Here is a 21,525-nt window from a genome sequence, read left to right on the forward strand (position 1 = left end):
GCTTAGAGCACTGAACCTAGGACTTTTCCAAATAAAATACTAAAATGATTGAAGAGTCCTTTTGTTATACACAAACACAGCTTTTCTATTCATTGTAGTTAACTGAAAAAATACATTATTTCTCATTTAATATTTCATTCTGTGTAAACATAATCTTTATTTTAAAAAAAGAAATTTCAAGTTTTGTAATTTATTAACCAGGAACAAAAGTGTTAATGTATTTTAGAATTCTCATTTGTTTGTCCTGAACCCTCTATTCAGTTTGGGTACATACAAAGAAAATTGATTGTGTGAAGTTCAAGTTGAGAAGACAAAGCCAATGCAGACGTTTTTGGTCTAGATTTCATGTCTTCTCTTTTCTGTCCAGACTTCCAGTGTTTGGAGGAGCCTAGAAATCTCTATCAGAATACTAAAACAAGTTGTGAATATTTTAGGTAGGGCCATGGGAAAAAATTAAGTGAAAAGAGGCCTTGCAGCCTCACTTATTCAAATGTGATATTAAAAATTGAAATAGAGTTATTCCAGGGAAGATATGATTGTATTTTCAGATAGTTCTGTAACTATGAAATAATGATCTGCAATTTTTTTTTTTCATTTTTTTAAAATGATGAGTATCCAAGTGCAGTATACCTGAGTTCCAAATAAAATCTACTCCTTTTCTGGTAGTTTTACTTTGATTCAAATGGTTTTTCTGGCCTCATGCTATTGTCTGGGCTTTCCTAGTTCAGGGGTTTCTTTCCTCAAAACTCATTTCTATATTAGTAACATTAGTAACTACAGTAGCAATATTATTTGTAAATAACATCAAGTATCAAGTTCACTATTAACCTTTGGCTTTTTTCTTTTCATATGACTGACAATCATATTCTTGCTAGTTTTGTTTAGTGGATGGCTTGCTTCCCTGTCCCTTTGTCATTAATACGAGACTAAAATTTTCTGAGAATGGATTTTATGGTTTTTAAGCAAACTTAAACTAAGCCCCAGGTTGTTGTTTTCATGCAGACTCCAACCTGGGTATTAGCCTTAACCTAATCTGTAGCTATGTACTTTTTCTGAGATCTCTGTAACCATAATTCCTTTTTGTTGTAATCTTTAATAATGGTAATAAATTATACATGGCATAGCAATATAAACATTTTTAGTATGAAACTTTTTGGTGTGAATGATTAAATTCCCAAAACTTTGAATGCTTTGGGAAACAAGAAGCACTTGAAGGACACTTCAAGTGCTTAACTGTATCACAATATGTCTATTAAACTTACAAAATTAACTTTTGGAAGTGTTCCTAACCTAAACAAAATTTTGCTTTGCAGAAGGTCATGGGTTTTTGTATGAAACTTTTGGCTTCAGGCCTCAGTTTTCTTGGCATGTTGATCCTTTTGGAGCTTCAGCTACAACACCAACTCTTTTTGCTCTGGCTGGTTTCAATGCTCATCTTATTTCTCGTATTGACTATGATCTGAAGGCTGACATGCAGAAAAACAAGGTAAAAATACCCTTAGGAATGAAACCATTGCTGGCCTCTACGTGCAGTAATCTAAACTATGACATTAAGATAAGAATCTCTGTCATCTGGGCAAGAAAATGTAGGTATTTCTTGTTTAGATGGGACATGCTGATTGCATGTGGTAATGGTGAAACATATTAAATCTGTGTTATACGGTCAATTAATGTCTTCATGACTTCTGGTCAGTGATAAAATGCAGTCTAGCCTGAAGAAGACACAAAATGTGGGCAAATAGGCAAGTCAAAATGGACACTGAATTAGGAGAGTTTGAAGCAGAGACATCTAGTGATAAAATGCAGTCTAGCCTGAAGAAGACACAAAATGTGGGCAAATAGGCAAGTCAAAATGGACACTGAATTAGGAGAGTTTGAAGCAGAGACATCTAGGAATTCCAGCTTTCCCTGAGAGAATCTTGTATCTGTTGGGTTTTATGTGAGCAATTTTAAAGTGTAACCTTTGGGCACAGTGTTGTCAGGCTTGGCACATTTATTTGTGCCTGTAAAATTAATGATACTAGGTCAGTTAAAGTGGCAGCTGGTCATGGTTTTGCTGAATTCTGGTTTTCTATCATGTTCTGCATTCTCTTGCACAGTGTCCTGTACACAATAAATGCTTTTCATATCACTGTGTTGGACCCTGATCTGTCATCAGTTTTACTCACTACATTATGTGAAAATGAGTCTGAAGGCTTCCAAAACAGTAAAATTCTACTTCAGTAGAATTTAAACATTAACATCAGTTAAACATTGAATCCCACTGACTACAGTGCAGTCAGACTACATCTGGATCTTTTCTAGCTTATGGGTGTTCAGCTTCCAGTGAAACAACTGAGGTATAATGGCTGTGATAAGCCAGGGCTCACTACATTATGTGAAAATGAGGGGCTTTCATCACTGTGTTCTGGGCACTAGGCAGTTTTTATGAATCTTGGGTAAAACTCAAGTGTTTCTGAAGAAAACAGAATTCATGTTGAATTTAGTGAAGCCTGGACCTACCACCTCGTGTTTGCAATGGTTTGCAGTACTTCTTTTCTGTTAAAATTTTTTTATGACCTTTTGACAATCTTAGCCCAGCTATTTTTTTTTCTGGCCCTTAAGAGTCTGAAGGCTTCCAAAACAGTAAAATTCTACTTCAGTAGAATTTAAACATTAACATCAGTTAAACATTGAATCCCACTGACTACAGTGCAGTCAGACTACATCTGGATCTTTTCTAGCTTATGGGTGTTCAGCTTCCGGTGAAAAAACTGAGGTATAATGGCTGTGATAAGCCAGGCTTATCTCTGGATTTTGGTGTGCTGGCACTGTGCTGCCTCCTCTCATTCTGCATCAGTTCTAATGGAAAGAGGCACTGATGTGGCCTCCTGTATATAGTGTGTGACCTTGCCTGGGGTACCATTGGCATTGGATCTTCAGAAAAAGCACTTAAAAGTATTAAAAGTGGTGGAAGGGAAGATGGGAGCTCTGAAGTCTTAAGTTGTTAATGATGTATTTCTGTGAATGTCATCAAGGGTAATGGTTTCTTGCCTTTTTTGTTTTCCAGAAGCTTCAGTTTGTATGGCAGGGTTCTCCTTCATTATCTGCAAGACAGGAGATCTTCACCCATGTTATGGATCAGTACAGCTACTGTACTCCATCACAATTACCTTTTTCAAACAGGTCCAAAGATTTCCCAAATATGCAGAAATATTTTTCACTTCTGAGAGTTTGTTATTGGGGTTTAAGCATTTTCTTGGACAGTTTTCTTTCAAAAGTATCCTACTGTTTTCTCCTGACCTATGGTAGGTCAAGGACATGTCTAGACTCTCTACATCTGAGTAAGAGATGTAGAGATTAAGCATCCCCAGCTTTCCACCATAATAAATGAAGTTTGCTCACTACCTAACTATTGAATTCTCAAAAGTGGCACTTGGTACTGACAGGCATTAAAAATACCTCTAAATATTGACAGACTTGTTTTCTTACACCAGGAGGTTTAAAACATAGGTATGGCTTTCATCTACTTATAATACTGTGACTTACTTAAAATGTCAGTCCTTATTTAAAAAAATAGAATAAAAATGTGAAACAAATTAATTACTGTGAATAGAAAATGTCCAAAGCAGGACTGGGGTCTTTTTTCTCTGCCTGGAAGTAAAGATTTGAAAGCTCCAGGAAGCTCAGTAGGGACTTGGCTATTGCTAATTGATTTTCTATGGGAGATTTTCAGCATTATCTTGAGCTGAGATTGTGTCTATTGTCCCTGTATAAAGTAAAGCAACAAAAAATTGCCATTTATTTTGTGAAGAAATTTGAGAACTTTTGAAAAATTTATTTTGCTTACTGGCTTAATCAGTAAAATACTCTTTGAAAATCAAGTCTACTTGAGGGAACATTGTCATTGTTACAAAGCTTGCTGGTTTGTCTTATGGTTTCTTTGTCCTATGCCAGAAAGCAGCAGGGGCTTGAAAAGTTGCACAGTGTTGAAAGAAAACTGAAGACTCTTCCCCCTACCTCCACCCCCAAATAAATACTTAAACCTAAATACTAACAATGAATATAAACAGAATTTTTTTTGCCTCTTATTCCCATTTTATAACAGCAACTTTTGATGTGTTTTTCCCACTGAAGTAAATCCTGTTTACAGCTTGCTGCTTTCTACTTCTGCTTAGGTCAGGATTTTTTTGGAATGGATTCGCAACTTTCCCAGATCCACCAAAAGATGGCATTTATCCAGACATGAGTCTGCCTGTTACAGATGCTAACCTCCACCAGTATGCACAAACCATGGTGGCAAACATCAAGGAGAGAGCAGCCTGGTTCCGGACAGGGGATGTCTTGTGGCCATGGGTAAGTGCCTGCTCAGTGTTTGCTTTGGAAGAGACAGGTACACAGCAGAGTGTAAGTGGATGGTTCTTGCTGCAGTAGGTACTGCAGAAATGCTGGTACAAACCACATGACATGAAGTGTTTTTCTAATACTGTGGTCCAAATGACTGACTAGTAATGATATTTAAAAATTCCTTGTATAGCCTGCCAGTTGTCTATCAACTCTTCCACCCTACTCAAGATAGAAAAAAAGTGACAAAACTGTAAAGATAACCTCTTGCATAACTGTATATTACAGTATTGCTTCCTTTTTTTAACCTTTGCTTTGTCTCTTTAAATTATCTTTTTTTTTTAACTGCTTAGCCCAACATAACTCGGTGTTAACAAAATTACAGCATTATAGGAAAGTGTATGACACTTAGCTGGACATAGTTTTTCCTAACAGTTGTACAGTCATTCTCATTTAGAGTTTTGTATTTTAGCTAGATCCATAAGCAAGAGCCATATTAGCTATTTAACTAGAGCTATATCCCAGCTTGGTTATCCAAACACTTTCTTCAGCATTGTGCTATGTTAATTACATCCTACACTAACATATAGCACTGATGTGCTCTTGCTGTTTTCAAGACCTTAGGAAAGAATAACTTTGCCTAAACTGAATGTACAGTCTGGTTTCTAATTTTGATGGATGCTGTAGGTCTCATAGTTGCATTATTAAAGGATTATGGGCTATTTCACCACAATATCTGTTCTTACATAGAAAAACTTTTTCTGATTGATGAGTCACTGATTTGTTTTTCTCCTGTGTTTATGACACTGTTGCTAATATTGAATTTATTATTTTTGCAGAGAGTGAGAAGTAGAATAATAACACACTGTAGTTGTGCTATAGTGAAAATTGTACTGGAATGAGAAGGTTTTGATAGTAAAAATAAACCCCTAACAGCTAGTTGCAAACAACAGTTTTGCAGTAATTTTGGAAAACTTGTGGATTTCTGTGCTTGTGGTAATGGTATGTAAAGAAGTAGAGAGTAGTAGTAGTATGGTTCTAAAACTCTGTTTTTTAATTATTTTTTCACAATTACAGACAATCTGTGTGAGTAACCCTGCCCAGTCTTGATAGTTTTGTAACTAATATCAGTTAAATGGGCAGTCAAAATCAAAATAAATACCCCTGGAACATAGACTAGTGTTAAAAATGATCCTCCCTAATTATGTGGCCCAAAGTGATGTGGCTGTTCTATGTTTGGAATTTCAGGGCTGTGACAAACAGTTCTTTAATGCATCTGTTCAGTACTCTAACATGGACCTGTTGGTGGATTATATTAACAAGCATTCTGCTGAGTTTGGAGTGACTGTCCAGTATGCCACTGTCAGTGATTACTTCCAAGCAGTCTATAGCAGGAATCTTACGTGGGAAATTCGGGACTCTCAAGACTTTCTTCCATATTCAACAGGTAATGAAGTTCACAGCTGCCTAATGTCTGCCTCAAATGTACATATGTAAAAATTTAATAAGGGAAAATGAGAAATAAAGAAGAAAAATGACTTCTGATAAGATTTGTTCACTCTATGAGGTGTCATCAACAGAGAAGTTGATTCCAACTTATTTGTGTAAAAAAGATGGGTGTGTGGCCAAATAGTACAATGTCCCATTTTTCCTGTTTGAAAGAACTGAATTATGCATAGCTTAGACCAGAGGTGGAAAATGTGATGTGGAGTGATCTCTGAATGTGTGGAGAAGCTACAGGTAACCAAGGGACCAAGGCAATCTGAAAGCTCTTGGGGCAGTTCTGTGTTCCTACAGTGGGGTGGGAGTTCCCACAGTGAAACAGTCAATGTTGAGGATTTGGTAATTGAAGGAGGTATATTGTCTGGTTATATAGACATGAATGCCCATTAATGCTTGTTACATCCATCAGGAATCCACTTTGTGAGCTCCAAATCCAATCTTTTCTATAAAACAAAGCATACTAGGTAAGGATGACCTGATGCAAAAAAGTATTAATGGAGATGAACCCCTAAAGTCTCCTGTAGGAGAAAGTCTTTCCTTTTTCATTAAAGAAAGCACTTTGAAATTCTGGGGTGGGAAAGGATTCTCTTACAACTGAAGTCTAAACGTGTAAAAATACAGTCAGTATTTCTGAAATTTTGTAATACAGCAAAACATACTATTTAAGGATGATCCAAACAAAATATTAATGGAGATGAGCATCTAAAGTCTCCTGTAGGAGAAGGTCTTGCCTTTTTCATTAAAGAAAGCACTTTGAAATTCTGGGGTGGGAAAGAATTCTCTTACAACTGAAGTCTAAACGTGTAAAAATACAGTCAGTATTTCTGAAATTTTGTAATACAGTGTTACAACATTTCTTTGCTGCTCCTTGTTGCTCACATCCTGCACTTACAGCTTTTCAAGCAGAGGTGAAAAGTACTAGAAAAATATATAAAAAATTCATGCCATACCCAACATCCCTTTAGTTCTTTTCCCCAATAAATTTACCCTTTACTCATATCAAAATATGCAGAGGGAAGACACAGCCAAGTTCTCAATTTCTAAACTCATTAATTTATTTTATTGCCTGGTTTATTATTAAAATCCCATTGATTTCATGAAAACACCTTTCTGTATAATTGTAGCTACCACTGCTTCATCACATTTATTGTCTGTGTATGTATATTTCAGACTGTGCTGTAATGTCTGTTAACTTTTCAGTGAGTAAAAATAACCATTGCTTCCTGTGAATCATGGCATGGACTGATCCCTGACTCCCTCACCTCCCTCTAGGGATCATACCTAACAACTTACTGATAAAAGCATTGCCTGTTCTAACTGCTAAAATCCTTTTACATCTGGGCTCTTTCCTTTTTCTTTTGGCATAATTTACCTGCAGGATTCAATTGCTTTTACCTTGCATAAATAGCAGCACCTTCAGTGTTCCAGGTGGGTGCCCACACAGAGATGTAGTTTTTTCCCCAAATGACTTTCTGTGCCTTGCAATTGCAGTATGGATTTGAGTGCACTTTCTCCCACATGCTGTTTTGCTTCTTGATGATTAATCCTCTCTTATTCTTGCTATGCCCTTTTTTTGTGAGTCACTTACTGGGCTCAGTGTCACTTATGATATATGGAAGCTCAAGTTTTAAGTCCCAGAGAAGTATTTCCTTGTGCTCTGCATTCATTGTTCTGTGCTGATATGTTTGTGTGGTTCTTCTGCTTGTAACGTTTAAAGCTAAAATTGAATTAATTCTGTTGAAACTTCTAGCACCTTTCAGTCCAAAAATAAGTTTTTTGAGCAAAAGATCCTATTTTCTTATCATTGCCTTTGATCTTGGGCTGATAGCAAATTATTACATTTGCATGTATGCTCTTTGGAAAACACTTTCTGCAACTTCTTTTTGGAAAATATATATATCACTAGTGTATTTTAAAAGACATTGCCTCCAAACAAACACACACTCCCACCCCTAAGGAAGTTTTGAAGGTTTTAAAAACAAATAATTGTTTTCCTAGTTCACTCTGTGGGCTACTGAAACATTAACACAAACAGAATGTTGAAATACTTTCCAGTAACCACTTGAGGGCATCTTTTGATGTAGTTTGAGGTGGTGCAGTATTTTGGAGTCATCACATCACTATTTCTACTCCAGTTTGAAGAAATAAAATTCAAGGTAAATCCTTTTGACTGAAAGGTTGAAATTTAGAGTGTGTGTATCAAGCAATTACCAAATATTATAATGCATTTTATTAACAACTAGTAATAATATATGTTTCATTAAAGCTTCAAAAATTCTTTTGTGCAGATCCACAAGGAAGAAATTTCCATAAACACAGGTTAACTTGGTTGGTACTGGCTTTGTGTCAAACTTGCATGTTATTAGGAGAGGTGATAGTTTTTCAAAATGTTCCTGGCTGAGTTTCTTTGTAGGCTTTATGACCTTTCTACCTGACCGCTGCTGTGTAGATCCCCAGTAGGATTCATGTAACAAGCTGAACAGTAGTAGTAATAGTAGTAGTAGTAGAAGAATAAATGAAGTGGCATTTTGATGTGTATTGGATCTGTTCCACTCTAAACAGAGCCATTCCAGGCATGGACTGGGTTTTATACTTCTCGGAGCACATTAAAAGGAATTGCAAGGAGAGCAAGTTCACTGCTGTATGCTGGAGAATCCTTTTTCACACAGTATGTCCTGAAACACCCAGAAGGTTCTATTTGCAAATGTAAAGCCTTAAAGCAACTTCAGAGTCTTAGATGGGCAGTTTCAGAGGTAAAGATTGATTTCTTTTCTACTTGGAATGAAAATGTTTATTTTCCAAATGAAAAGTTTGCATAAGCATTTCTCTTGGAGTGTCTCAAAGTTGCTTTTATACTTTTGGGAATAACTTTTCCCCTTTTGCAAGTCATAAGTACAAATAAAGCAATTTTTCAAAAAATGGTTTTGAAACATGACTTCAGCCCCTTAACCATGCATCATGGTTACTGGCAAATGTTTTCTTCAACTGGTGAAAGAGTATGTGGTTTGCAATTTTGCGTATGAAATTCCTTTTCTTAGTGTTAGTTTTGTTATTTACAAAATTGTTCTTAAAAGTAAATAAAAGTAAAGAAAAATTGAACTGATTGAAAACTGATAATCTCTATTTCTGCTAGTTAGAACAGGAAGGACAGATTTGTTTCTTCAAAGTTTAGCAGCTAAGTGATTAGCCTTGTATCATTAACCATTTGCAGTCCTCAGTGCTTTTGCTGTTAGTAATTATTTTGTCTGCTAAGGTAATGACAGATCTAAGTATGAAATTAAAAACCTGTCTTGTTACAGTATATTTGCTGCATTCTTGGTTTAGGTAACTTGTTTGGTTTTTCTCTCTGAATATATCTAAGTTGTGTGTCAGAAGTTTATTTGACTATTATGTTAACACCAATGCAAACCTGAAGTTGTCATCCTGTTGCACCTTTCAAATTACTTTTAAATACAAGGTCCAGCACCATGATGGTATAACAGGCACAGAGTCTCCCAAGGTGAAGGACATGTACATGAATAACCTGATGTATGGAATGTTCAACGTGAAGAAGCTAATGGCTTCCATAATCTTTGATATCAACAATGCAAAGAAGAATGGAGAGGTCTATTCTTCTGTTTACACTAAAGACTCAGGAAAAAAAGGTACTTTTTGCACAGCTTTTCCAATTTTCAAGCTACCTTATGAAAGCTATCATGTTTTCCTTCAAAACAATCAGCATATTATGTGCATCTAAGTTCTGTGAACCATGGCTGGAAAATTGTTTGCCATCTGAGACCCAGGCTTTCTCAGCTGATGTTAGACAGAACTCTACCTCAGTGCAAATATTAGATCAGGCTCTCAGGTTCAGACTTCAAATGTAAAACAAGGGGAGGAAGAAGTGCTGATCAGAGTAGTCACTAAGCTAACTTTCGTCTGCAACAGAGCATTACATGATAAGGAGCACAGTCAGAGTCAAGAAATGTTCTTGCTATAATGTACTGCCAGCTTGTGTAAAAAATGTAAAAGGATTTTTAAGAAGTCTGTTCTAAAGACTGTACACTCCCTTTTATCTTGACTTGGGAAACTTTTTAAACTGTCAGATGTAAGCAGTGCCATGGGCTGTGCAACAGACCGATTTGGATTTTTACAGGGCTGTTTTTAAATTAGGCTTCTCATTTGATCTTCTGTATAACTCTGATAAAGTTAATACTGCATGACAATGAGTTGTAAGCAGCTTATCTTCACTAAATGCATTTACATTCAACTCAGGTGTCATTTCCTGAATACACAGTCTTTTTTGATTGGGCAGAGAATAGAAGAATAAAGCAGAAGAGGTTTTAATGAAGGACTGTAAAATATTTTCCTTTTTTCGATCATGAAGTTTTACTGCAGGGTTTTATGTTAAAATTTTGTAAGATAGTTGTACCTAGACAGATTTCTTAAATTTAATACATTTTAATACCACATTTTAAAAATACATAATGTCGTGACTGCAAGTTTTGTTTGTTTGCACAAAGGTTCTGCAGATGTTGACCTGTATGTGGTTGTCTATAACCCACTGGCATGGAACATCACTACCTTTGTCACAGTTTCTGTCAGCAGTGAGGCAATGAGTGTATATGATGAACTGGGACATTCTGTGCCAGCGCAGGTACTTCAACTTTGTTTCTTTCTGTTCCTTTTTTCTTACTTGTCAGTTTTCATTAACTGGATTCTACTTCCTGTTGAAGTTGGATTTTCCTACTTCTCCCTCAAGGGTTGTTTTTGCTTGTCTGTTGTCTCAACAGAGAGACTTTTTTTTTACTCTCCAAAAGGACTTGCTGCTCTTGTAGTGTGTTTGGTTTGTCCTTTGCATGTCTGCTGTGTGTGACCTGGTGCTTCTTATCTTATTTTTCTTTCTGCAAAAAGCACTGTTTCAAATAAATTCTTTTATATTGAAGCACTACCTTACAATTGACAGATTGCCTTGGGGAGGGAGAAGAAGAGAATTAAGAAATGTAGGTCTTAGAAACTGGTGTCAGTCAGCTGCCATTTGATGTCTCATTCTGTCACAGCCAAGCTCCAAGACACAGCCAGCTGTTCCAGGGGAGGGAAGAAAGTGGCCTCAAGTGAGAGCTAGCACGAGCCTTTCTCAGGAGCATCTGCTGTACAGAATGCATCATCATCAGTGGCTTGATAAATCTCCAGGAATGTTTCCTGCACATAAAGGCCTGAAGAGGCCTGAGACAAATCCAGATGCTCCCCTCTGTCCCTGAGGTGCCAGATAGCTCAGCAAATTCTGCCAGCTGCACAGTTTCTGTGACTTGTGGCTTATGACTGTGACCGTGCATGAAGGCACACTGTAGTCAGGTAGTGAGGCACAGCAGCTGTCCCCTGTTCCTGTACATGTGATGGCATAAGACCACACTGTCCTTATCTGGAAACCATCAGTCTCTTTGGCATGTGGTCATGCTTCACTAGAAAGGCTCAGCTTAATCCAAGTTCAACAGGCTCCCAATTAAAAGCAGCATGGATCTACATTATAGTTTAGAGTTATAAGAATGACATGTTTAAAAACTTATTAAAATAGAAGCTATTTTTTTATAATTTAGGGCTTACAACACATGAAGGTAATTGCCTTGCTAATTAATTTTCTGTAATGAAGCATTTTTGTGTATGCTAATGTACAGGTTCAAAGCTCCGTGGAATCCCAATCTACTTATGATCTGTATATTCTAGTTGCAATAAGTGGTCTGAGCTACAGAAAATACAGTATTAAACCCTTGGATGGTCAGCAGACTGCCTTTGTTGGGAGCTCAGTCAAGTACAAGCGGAGAGACTTGACTCGTGCAGGGCAGCAAAGACAACAGTTGTTTCCTGTGGTTAACAGCTGCTACCAGATCTTGTTTGACCAAAACACAAACCTGATGCACAGCATTACAGACAGGTGAGACTTCCTGCTTGTTTCAATAGCATTCCAGATTTTTTAAAACACTTCATAAAAATAATTCCAAGGACTGTATTATGTGTTTTAATTCCAAGAGTCAACAAAACATTATTTATGGTATTTAAAACTGTTTTATAAGACCACACTGTCCTTATCTGTAAACCATCAGTCTCTTTGGCATGTGGTCATGCTTCACTAGAAAGGCTCAGCTTAATCCAAGTTCAACAGGCTCCCAATTAAAAGCAGCATGGATCTACATTATAGTTTAGAGTTATAAGAATGACATGTTTAAAAACTTATTAAAATAGAAGCTATTTTTTTATAATTTAGGGCTTACAACACATGAAGGTAATTGCCTTGCTAATTAATTTTCTGTAATGAAGCATTTTTGTGTATGCTAATGTACAGGTTCAAAGCTCCGTGGAATCCCAATCTACTTATGATCTGTATATTCTAGTTGCAATAAGTGGTCTGAGCTACAGAAAATACAGTATTAAACCCTTGGATGGTCAGCAGACTGCCTTTGTTGGGAGCTCAGTCAAGTACAAGCGGAGAGACTTGACTCGTGCAGGGCAGCAAAGACAACAGTTGTTTCCTGTGGTTAACAGCTGCTACCAGATCTTGTTTGACCAAAACACAAACCTGATGCACAGCATTACAGACAGGTGAGACTTCCTGCTTGTTTCAATAGCATTCCAGATTTTTTAAAACACTTCATAAAAATAATTCCAAGGACTGTATTATGTGTTTTAATTTCAAGAGTCAACAAAATGCACTTTATGGTATTTAAAATTGTTTTTTAGCCCCACTTCAAATGCCCTTTTTTTACAGGACACTTCAACACTAGCACAGGCTTGATTCCATACTAGTTCTGTGATGTTGCCCTGTTTAACTTTGCAGTTGGTCTGAGATGACATATCACAGTAATAACTAGTATATCAGCAGAGTTTGTGTGCTTTAGAACAAAAGAGGATTATGAATGTGCATTTTTATTAAAAATTACTAAGAAGCACATACACTATGGCTGCACAAGGAGCCTTAAGTGATAAAGAGCTTACTTACATTAAGTAGTGTTTTGCAAGTCCTGTATCACTTTCTGTGGTAGAAAGCTACAAAACCTTTTGAAAGGAAAACTTTTAACTAAGGAATTTCCATTTAATCAGGGAGTGAAAATGGAAGAATTATCAAGATTTAGGTGAAATTTGAGGTTTTCAGGTGGTCTCTCTCAGCTGATGCCAATTGACCCAATTTCTTCAGCTTTACTGCAGTTGTGCTGTGTTTTGCCTGCTGAGATTCAGATTGTTACGTATTATATATTGAAGGAATATTTCACCCCTTTGACACTGGCATGGTGATGGCTAGATCTCTTTCAGCTTTGTGGTTTTGTTCATAATTCTGCCTCCTAGACCAAGAACTTGTTGTCCAGTATCATTAAAATCAGCTTTAGAAGTATAGCTGAACCTTAACTAAGAGCCCTGGAGTATTTACTCAGAGTGCCTCCAGATCATAACTGCCTCCAGATTCTAAGAGAAATATAGTGTGGAAGAACAAAAATCTAAATTCACATTCCAGTTTTCTCCATCCTGTTCTGGCAGGCAGCAATGCAGGGAAAATAAGATACTCAATCCTTTTGAGCTTTTCTAAAGGCAATTTAGAAAAGCTCAAAATACTTGAGTTTCAGAAGGTTTGCAGTGGGATAATGGGAAAGAATGAGGCCTCACAGGACAGAATGGGAGAAAAGGTTGAAAAAAATCAGGATCTTCAATTGGGAAGTCCTTTACATTCAGTTGCAACATTTAGAACTTCTAGATCCTGCCTCTGCACTGAAAGTGCCTCATAAGAGAAGTGTAGAAAACATTTGGGTATTCTCCTCAGTTAATACAAATTGTGAGTAGCTGTATTAACATGAGATAAAATGTTTAGCAGTATAAATTCGTATGCTAGATGAAGTGATTTTTCCTGTTTTCACAGCAAGTTGCCGAAGGCAGAGCAGGTAGCTGAGAGCAGCATCTTAAATTGCCTTCATATGACTTTCTAAAAATTGTGATACGTCATGAATAGCTAAACTGTAATCTTCAGTGGAGAGAGGAGGAGATACAGTAGGTAGTGAGTGATTGTTAATGTTGCTATCCTGTTGAGTTTACTCTTACCAGTGTTAGACATGGGAACTTGCATCATGCTGATTTTACCCAGCTACAAAGTTCAGTGAACCTAATTATTCATTGGAGCAGTGCAGTGTACCTCATTCTTGTGAAATGGGCAGCTTTAATCCTGTAACAACTCTGGCATCAAAACAATGAGGTGGTAGAGATGATGTTTAATCTTAAGATGTTTCTCTTCTACAAAAATTACATGGAAACTCCATTTGCTTACAAACAGACATATATCTTAATGAAAAGCACTTCAATTCTTTGCTGTCCTCATTTACTCAGTCTCACAAAATCAATCCACTGTGAAGAAACAGTTTTTTGTCCTGGCATTTCCAGCCTCATTCCTGTTGCTGTTCAGCTTTGCATTTATCATGTACAAAATGTGTTTGTAAGTTATATAATTTTTACTCTTCTGTGGATTCTTAGGGAGACTAACCAGACTGTCCAGTTCACCCAGGAGTTCCTCGAGTACCACGTAAATGGAGACACAAAGAAAGGACCCATTTCAGATAACTACTTATTTGCTCCAAATGCTTCAGCTGTTCCAGTATCAAAAGCAGTGGGGTTGGAAGTGATGTCTGGAAACTTGATGACAGAGATAAGGCAGTATTTCTACAGGTACAGCACCATTACAGCTTCACTGGAATGTTTGGATATGTATGAGGTTACTTCTGTACAGTTACTCCTAAACAGTGAGCTCTGAGTATTTGTACTGTTTAGGATTTAGACAAAAGAGCTATCATACATCTGCTGCATGAACTGCTGAGGAAACTCCTCCTGTAAATCATAGAATAATAGAATTGTTGGTGTTAGAAGGACTGTAAAGATCTAGTTCCAAACCCCCTGCAGGGACACCTTCCACTAGACTTCCATTAAGTTGCTCAAAGCCTCATCCAACCTTCAGAGCCAGAGCCTTCAGCACCTCCAGGGATCCTTCCACTAAGTAGCTCAAAGCCTCATCCAACCTTCAGAGCCGGATGGAGCCATCCCTCCAGGGATGGAGCATCCAGTTTCTCTGCAACAGTGTCTTGCTACCCTCAGAGCAAGGAATTTCCTCCTCACATCTTATCTAAACCTACTCTTTTTAAGTTTAAAGCCATTTCCCCTTGTCCTATCACTACATGCCCTTGTCAAAAGTACTTCTCCAGCTCCCCTGCAGGTCCCCTTCCGTGGTGTTTTTGAGGATCTCGGGATGAGATTAATCTGACTCCATGTTCTTAGAAGGCTGATTTATTATATTATGATATTTTATTAAAGGAAATTATATACTAAAACTATACTAAACTGTAGAGAAAAGGATACATCAGAAGGCTTGGCAGGAATGAATAATAAAAACCCTTGACTCATCAGAGCCCCAACACAGCTGCATGTGATTGGTCATTAAGAAAACACAATTCACATGGAACCAATCAAACATGCACCTGTTGGTAAACAATGTCCAGACCACATTCCAAGGCAGCAAACACAGGAGAAGAGAATCAGATAATTATTTTTTACATTTTTCTCTGAGGCTTCTCAACTTCCCAGGAGAAGAAATCCCAGGTGAAGGGATCTTTCAGAAAATATCACAGTGACACCCTTCAGGTACTGGAAGGCTGCCCTAAGGTCTCTCCAGAGTTTTTTCTTCTCCAGGCTGAACAATCTTAAACTGTCTTCATAGGAGGGATACTCCAGCCCTCTGATCATCTTTGTAGCCCTCCTCTGGACTCATTCCAGCAGGTCCTTGTGTTTCCCACGTTGAGTGCCCCAGAGCTGGATGCAGTTCTCTGGATGGGGTGACATGAAGGGGAAGCAGAGGGACGGAATGCCCCCCTTGACCTGCTGGCTGTGCTGCTTTGGAGACAGCCCAGGACCAGTTTGGGTTTCTGAGCTATGAGCACATTTGCCAGCTCATGTTGAGTTTCTTATTAGCCAACACCACCAGTTCCTTCTCCTCTGGGCTGCTCTCCAGCCCTTCTCTGCCCAGCCTGTGTTTGTGCTGGGATTTCTGGGCAGCCTTTCTCTGCCCAGCCTCTGTTTGTGTTTGGGATTGCTCTGACACAGTGCAGGACCTTGCACTTGGTCTTTTTGAACTTCATGAGGTTCACATGGGCCCACTTCTGAAGCACATACTGGTTCAGGAAGGAGGGAGGGAGGGAGGGATGGATGGATGGATGGATGGATGGATGGATGGATGGATGTGGAGATTGTTTAGGGGGATCCTTTGTGGTACATTTTTTACCTCAACTTCTGTTGAGAAACTGGTTCTGTACAACTAAATTAATATTGCAGCTAATATGTCTTTTTGAACTTCATGAGGTTCACATGGGCCCACTTCTGAAGCACATACTGCTTCAGGAAGGAGGGATGGATGGATGGATGGATGGATGGATGGATGGATGGATGTGGAGATTGTTTAGGGGGATCCTTTGTGGTACATTTTTTACCTCAACTTCTGTTGAGAAACTGGTTCTGTACAACTAAATTAATATTGCAGCTAATATCTTACATGGATGGAAATTGGACATAATGATACATTTTCACAACTGTGAATATCTGTCTTGAAAGCAAATTAGAGAAAGGAGAAAATAATCTTCAGGGGTCACTCTGACCCCTGATGAGCTAACTATTGTCTGTGGTAAAATTATATCACTCTTTAAACCCTTCACCCCCTTCTGGGTGTTTGGTTGAAGTCTTTTGCTTTACATGGCATTGCTCAAGGATTGTAGTTGAGAAGACCCTTTGGAAAGTAGTTCCATCAAAGCTGATGTCACGCAGATTGAAAAAAATGCATGTATTCAGTACCATGTAAATATGTTGCTTAGGGAGTCATAATAATTTTTAAATTTGTTGTTAATTTTGAGAAAAACAGAGCCTTTGTAATCAAATGAGGAATCCTCCTTACACTTGTAATGTGAAGGAAACTTATAGGATATCACTTACTCTGGTTGAATATGTGTATATTTGAAAGTTAAATTGAAATGAAAAATAATTGTACATTAAATAAATAGAAAATGGGCAAGAAAGTTGTCTGTGTAGGATTACATCATGAGTGCCTTGCAAGCTTTGTCATAACCAGTCAAGTGTTTCACCTTATAAACTCTGCATCCTTCCTCTCATTTTTGTAGCAATGTTACTTCTCAGGACTACATTTATGCAGTGTTCACCAGGCTATACTCAGTACCAGAAGGCTACGATGGGAAGCTGCTTTGCCGTAGGATAGAGCAAGAATACAGTGCCGGGCCTCTGGAATTAAATCGTGAAGCAGTTCTGAGAACAAGCACAAATTTGAACACCAAACAACTTCTCTACACTGACAACAATGGGTATCAGATGCAGAAAAGACCATTCAAGGCATATGTGAATAACACAGTGGCTCGGGTAGGCACTAAGTGTAATCCAAAGTCAGTTGTGTTTTATCTTTGCTCTCTCTTACTGTTTCCTGTGTTAATATTATCTCTGCATGGTTTGCTGTGTGATTACAGAACTATTACCCTATGGTCCAGACTGCCTACATTGAAGATGATACCACAAGGCTGATGCTGCTTGCAGAAAGAGCTCATGGTGTGTCAAGTCAAGGGAATGGACAAGTCGAGGTAAGTATAAATTGTTATTTCTTTTTCTAGGTGGACATAACTTCATGGCTGCTGATAATGTAAGTAAAGCCTGATAGCTGATTCCTGTGGTGACATTTACCTTCCCAACACAGGTGATGCTACACAGGAGACTATGGAACAACCTTCAGTGGGACCTGAGTAACAATCTCACTTTGAATGACTCTTCAGTGGTGCGCCCTGTAATTTGGCTTATTTTAGGAACCAAGGCTGTCACCAACACTTTGTATAGGACAAGTGGACTGGCATTAGAGCATAGGCCAGTAGTGATGTTTGGAGCACTATCAGGTAATCAGTTTCCTGATTGTTTATGTTGCTTTGGTTTATGCTGTTGAGTTTTTAAATGCAGACTTTAAGCTTCCTGTGAGGCAAAGTTAGCATGTAGTGAAGCATGTAGTGAGTTAGGAGACAGATTTAGAGCCTGCGAATTACTTTGCATTAATTTCAAACATGGATGTTGTCCAAGTATATGTAATGTTTCTCTTGTTATATAATTATCTCTGCTTTGAGAGGAAAATAAATTTTAAAGCATTTAATGCTTTACAACAACAAAATGTTCACACAGAGCATTAGTGCAAAGTAGGTAGTGCACCATATATCAGCTTTCTGGATGCTGAGGCTTAATTATAATTTTTGAGTTATTCTTTTAAAAATGTTTGTTCACCTTATCAACTAAAACTGAAGCCTGGTATTGAAATAGCAATTTCAAACTGAAGTGAAATTTGTTTTATGGAGAGCTCTGATACACTTTTTTAGCAGTTAAAATAATGCTGCTTTCTGCTTAGTATCTTGGAAGGCCTTGGAGGAGAAAGCATATCATCTGCTTTGCCTCTGCCTTGGCAGAATGAGCAAAAAGCCCTTGACCCTTCCCCTAGCTAGGCTTGTGTATGTGATGGATGTTTAATGTTTGTTTTGTTTTATTTTGCATAAAGGAGGAGATAAGCCAAAGCTACCCAGACACCTTCAGCAGAATTCAGTCCATGATTTGCCTGTAACTGTGCCACCTAATCTTCATCTCCAGACTCTGAGCATTCCAGGCTGGAGGTACAGTTCTAATCATACAGAGCAGGTCCGCAGCATCCACATGGGTAGGTGCCTTCCAAAAGTGGCTGGATGTTACACTTAAATAAGTTGGTTTTCTTTTTTTCTCTCTTCTGTGGCTAGTATTTTTATTTATTCCAAGCATTAAATTCCTCAATCAACAAAGTTAATTGTGCTGTATTATTTCTCTGCTCAAGTAGTAAAATATTTCTCCTGCATGAGTTTGTCACACCTGTTAGTATCATTCCTGTCAAAGTGTGAGCTGGGTATTTCCTGATATTAGTTCTCTTGCTAACTTTAAAAAATAGGAGCTGAGTTAAAATGATGGGAGTTTAAAGTTTAAAAAAAAGTTTAAAGCTTGGGTTTAATTTTAAAGTAAGAAAATATATGCATTTTGATTTCTTTTGAAGGTGAACAGAAGCAAGGTGATGCAGATTTCAGTCGTGTCCTGCTAAGAATTAGACATTTGTATGAAGTTGGAGAGGATCCTGTGCTGTCTCAGCCTGTGATGGTAGATCTAAAGGTAAATCTAACCCTTCGAGATGGAACACCAAGTCAGGTGGTTTTATTTCAGAGAGAAATCGTTCTGGAATGACACATCCTGTGTACTATAAAGTACACAAAAGATGGATATAAATGTATTAGTAGAACTTTACCTCAGAGGGAAGTGAGCCTTTTTTTTCTTACTTGGCTTTGCAACACAGAAGCCATCACTTCAGATGAAGTTGCCATAGGCACAGCATGAAGATCTGCTACATGTGTGTAGGACTGGTTCTGCTAAGCTGTTGGTAGTGTAACACTTCCTGCAGTATCTTAACCAGTGCAGAGAGTAGGATTTGGTTTTGTTGCTTCTCTAGTTATTGAAAATTGTACCTATAATTAATGAATCTTGGACAGGGTTAAAGGAAAAGTTTTTTTTCTCTACAGTTTACTTGTGTGAGTTGTTAAAACTTTCATTTCCATCATGTACTCACATTTTTTCAGTTTCATGTTTATTTGATCTTTTTTATGGAAAAAGAATACTTTGTACTCCATGGCAGCAGTTTATTATTTTGATTGTCATGACAGAAACAGAGGGAACAATGTGTAGGATTCTCTGTTTTAGTAAAAAGGGAAGTGTGAGTTTCAGCCTTTTTAATAGACTGTACTACAATGCAGAGGAAGCTTTCAGCAGCTCAGCTTCTTGTTTTGAAGTCTGGTGAATCTGTATTTGCCCTTGTGCTGCATGACCTTGCAGATTTTCAAAGTGTCTCTGCTCCAATTAACAGGCCAATGCTGGAGTTGAAAATTCAGTCTGGTCTTACTGTGTAGTAGGCTGGTGAGTTGATAGTCTTGTCTGTGAACCCTCCTTTGATTCCTGGTGTTCTCTTTACTCAGTCTTTGCTAAAGGGATTGGGATCAGTGATGGCAGTGGAGGAGCGATCCCTCACGGGCACCTGGGATGTGAACACTTTGGAGCGGTGGAAATGGAAAACTGCACAATATCCAGGCAAAAGTAGGTGGAATAAGGTGGTTGGTGTCCATTGACTGTTGAAGCTTGACGATTAGTCTAGTTAAAAATATTTTTTAACTAGATTGCAAGATTAGAAATGCATTAAATTGCAAGATTAGAAATGCATTATTGTTTTGTATGACAGATCTGGTACCTGCCACAGCCTACAGGTAGGAACATTTAGCTAAGATTCCCTGCAAGTACCAGACTGTTGTATTTATCTGATACCTTGTTTTGTCTAGAAGTGGTAAAAAGCCTGGAATCTTTCTGGAGTTTTCTTTGTCCAGATAGAAGTGGCTACTTTATGAATTCACACTTGTGACACAATTGGTTTTGTCAGATGCAGATGAGTTGTGTTTATCTAAATTTTCTGTGCTGCAGAAAAACACACAGCTGCAATTAAAAATGTCTGCTGTAATCAGCTTGAAGGACTCTATGGATATGATTCAGGTTAGGGCTGACACTCAGATCCAGTGTTGTGGGTGACCTTAGTTAGTTGCTTGGACAATGTCCTTATTGTCACGTACATACATATTGTGCCTTGTAAAAAGTTTGCAGAGGTTTTGGAATGGTCTAGGTGAGAGTTTAGAGCTCTGTTTGACCTGCAGTTTGGAGCTTGCTTCCTCTTTTTTCATGATGAAGAAAATGTGCATGACTGGAAGAGTCATTTCACATTTTCTGTGTGAGTTAGTGTGTGAAAAGAGAAATTGTTGTATATTTTAATATTATGAATGGGTACATCTTAGGCTCTATACTGTTTGAGTTAGGGAGGAGAATCTGCTCAAACACTAGCTTTTAGGGAAGGGATGAGTTAAAACTGATGCAATAGAATAATATGTCCATTTGAGTAAAGCTGCTTTAATAAATTACCAATGCTTTTGTGTCTTACAGGGTTCTTCAAGAGCACAGAGATCTCAGAAGACTTTGTAGTAACTGTTCACCCAAAGGAAATAAGGACTTTCTTTGTATACTTTCAGGTTCAATAATGTTTTACATACATCATCAAACATCAGGTTTGATGATGTATTTCAGATGAATATGTAACATCTTTGAAGTTTTGTTTCAAGATACAAATCATGATCTTGAAAAACATCCTACTGCTGTTAATGAAAGAAAAATTAATTTTGGAATAAACTTTGAATTTAATTGAGTTGCTGGCCTGAGCTGTGGGTGTTTTTATTGCTTAATTGTTTACAACTTTTCTTTTCTGAAACTTGTTCAATGCAAAAAAGACCTGTGTTGCAGAGTGAGCATATTGAGCATTATTTTGCTTGCTATTGATGGTTTTGAAGTGATTGCTTCTATGATACTTCACTTTGTAGCACTAGCAAAATCATATTAGTCCTACAGTCTTGAATTGTCTTTATAATTAATAGTGCTGCCAAGAGTCTTCTCTTAAGGTTTTTATTGTTAGAGAAAATGAGTTCCAAATCACAGAGTAGTCATTGGCCAAGGGGTGGTCTGTTCCTACATGCAAGGAGAAATGCCTGCTGTGTTTCAGCTACTTTGTCTTCT

At 37.7% G+C, this 21,525-nt stretch overlaps 1 protein-coding gene across 1 annotated transcript in view; it reads left to right on the plus strand.

Annotated features, from left to right (window-relative positions):
* Positions 1-21,160, plus strand: part of MAN2B2 (mannosidase alpha class 2B member 2) — a 28,868-nt gene extending 7,708 nt beyond the window's left edge. The window contains exons 4-19 of the mRNA XM_039728927.1: positions 1,314-1,486; positions 3,050-3,165; positions 4,158-4,335; positions 5,572-5,770; positions 8,389-8,579; positions 9,284-9,470; positions 10,326-10,459; positions 11,478-11,734; positions 14,311-14,502; positions 16,992-17,244; positions 17,349-17,459; positions 17,573-17,765; positions 18,410-18,565; positions 18,929-19,041; positions 19,896-20,013; positions 20,902-21,160. Coding sequence (XP_039584861.1) covers positions 1,314-1,486; positions 3,050-3,165; positions 4,158-4,335; positions 5,572-5,770; positions 8,389-8,579; positions 9,284-9,470; positions 10,326-10,459; positions 11,478-11,734; positions 14,311-14,502; positions 16,992-17,244; positions 17,349-17,459; positions 17,573-17,765; positions 18,410-18,565; positions 18,929-19,041; positions 19,896-20,013; positions 20,902-20,996 — 2,666 coding nt within the window. The 3' untranslated portion in view covers positions 20,997-21,160. The remainder of the gene's footprint in view (positions 1-1,313; positions 1,487-3,049; positions 3,166-4,157; positions 4,336-5,571; positions 5,771-8,388; positions 8,580-9,283; positions 9,471-10,325; positions 10,460-11,477; positions 11,735-14,310; positions 14,503-16,991; positions 17,245-17,348; positions 17,460-17,572; positions 17,766-18,409; positions 18,566-18,928; positions 19,042-19,895; positions 20,014-20,901) is intronic.
* Positions 21,161-21,525: the final 365 nt, after the last annotated feature.

The sequence above is a fragment of the Passer montanus genome, unplaced genomic scaffold (assembly GCF_014805655.1).
Source record: "Passer montanus isolate IOZ18808 unplaced genomic scaffold, ASM1480565v1 scaffold67, whole genome shotgun sequence".
NCBI classification, from domain to species: Eukaryota; Metazoa; Chordata; class Aves; order Passeriformes; family Passeridae; genus Passer; species Passer montanus.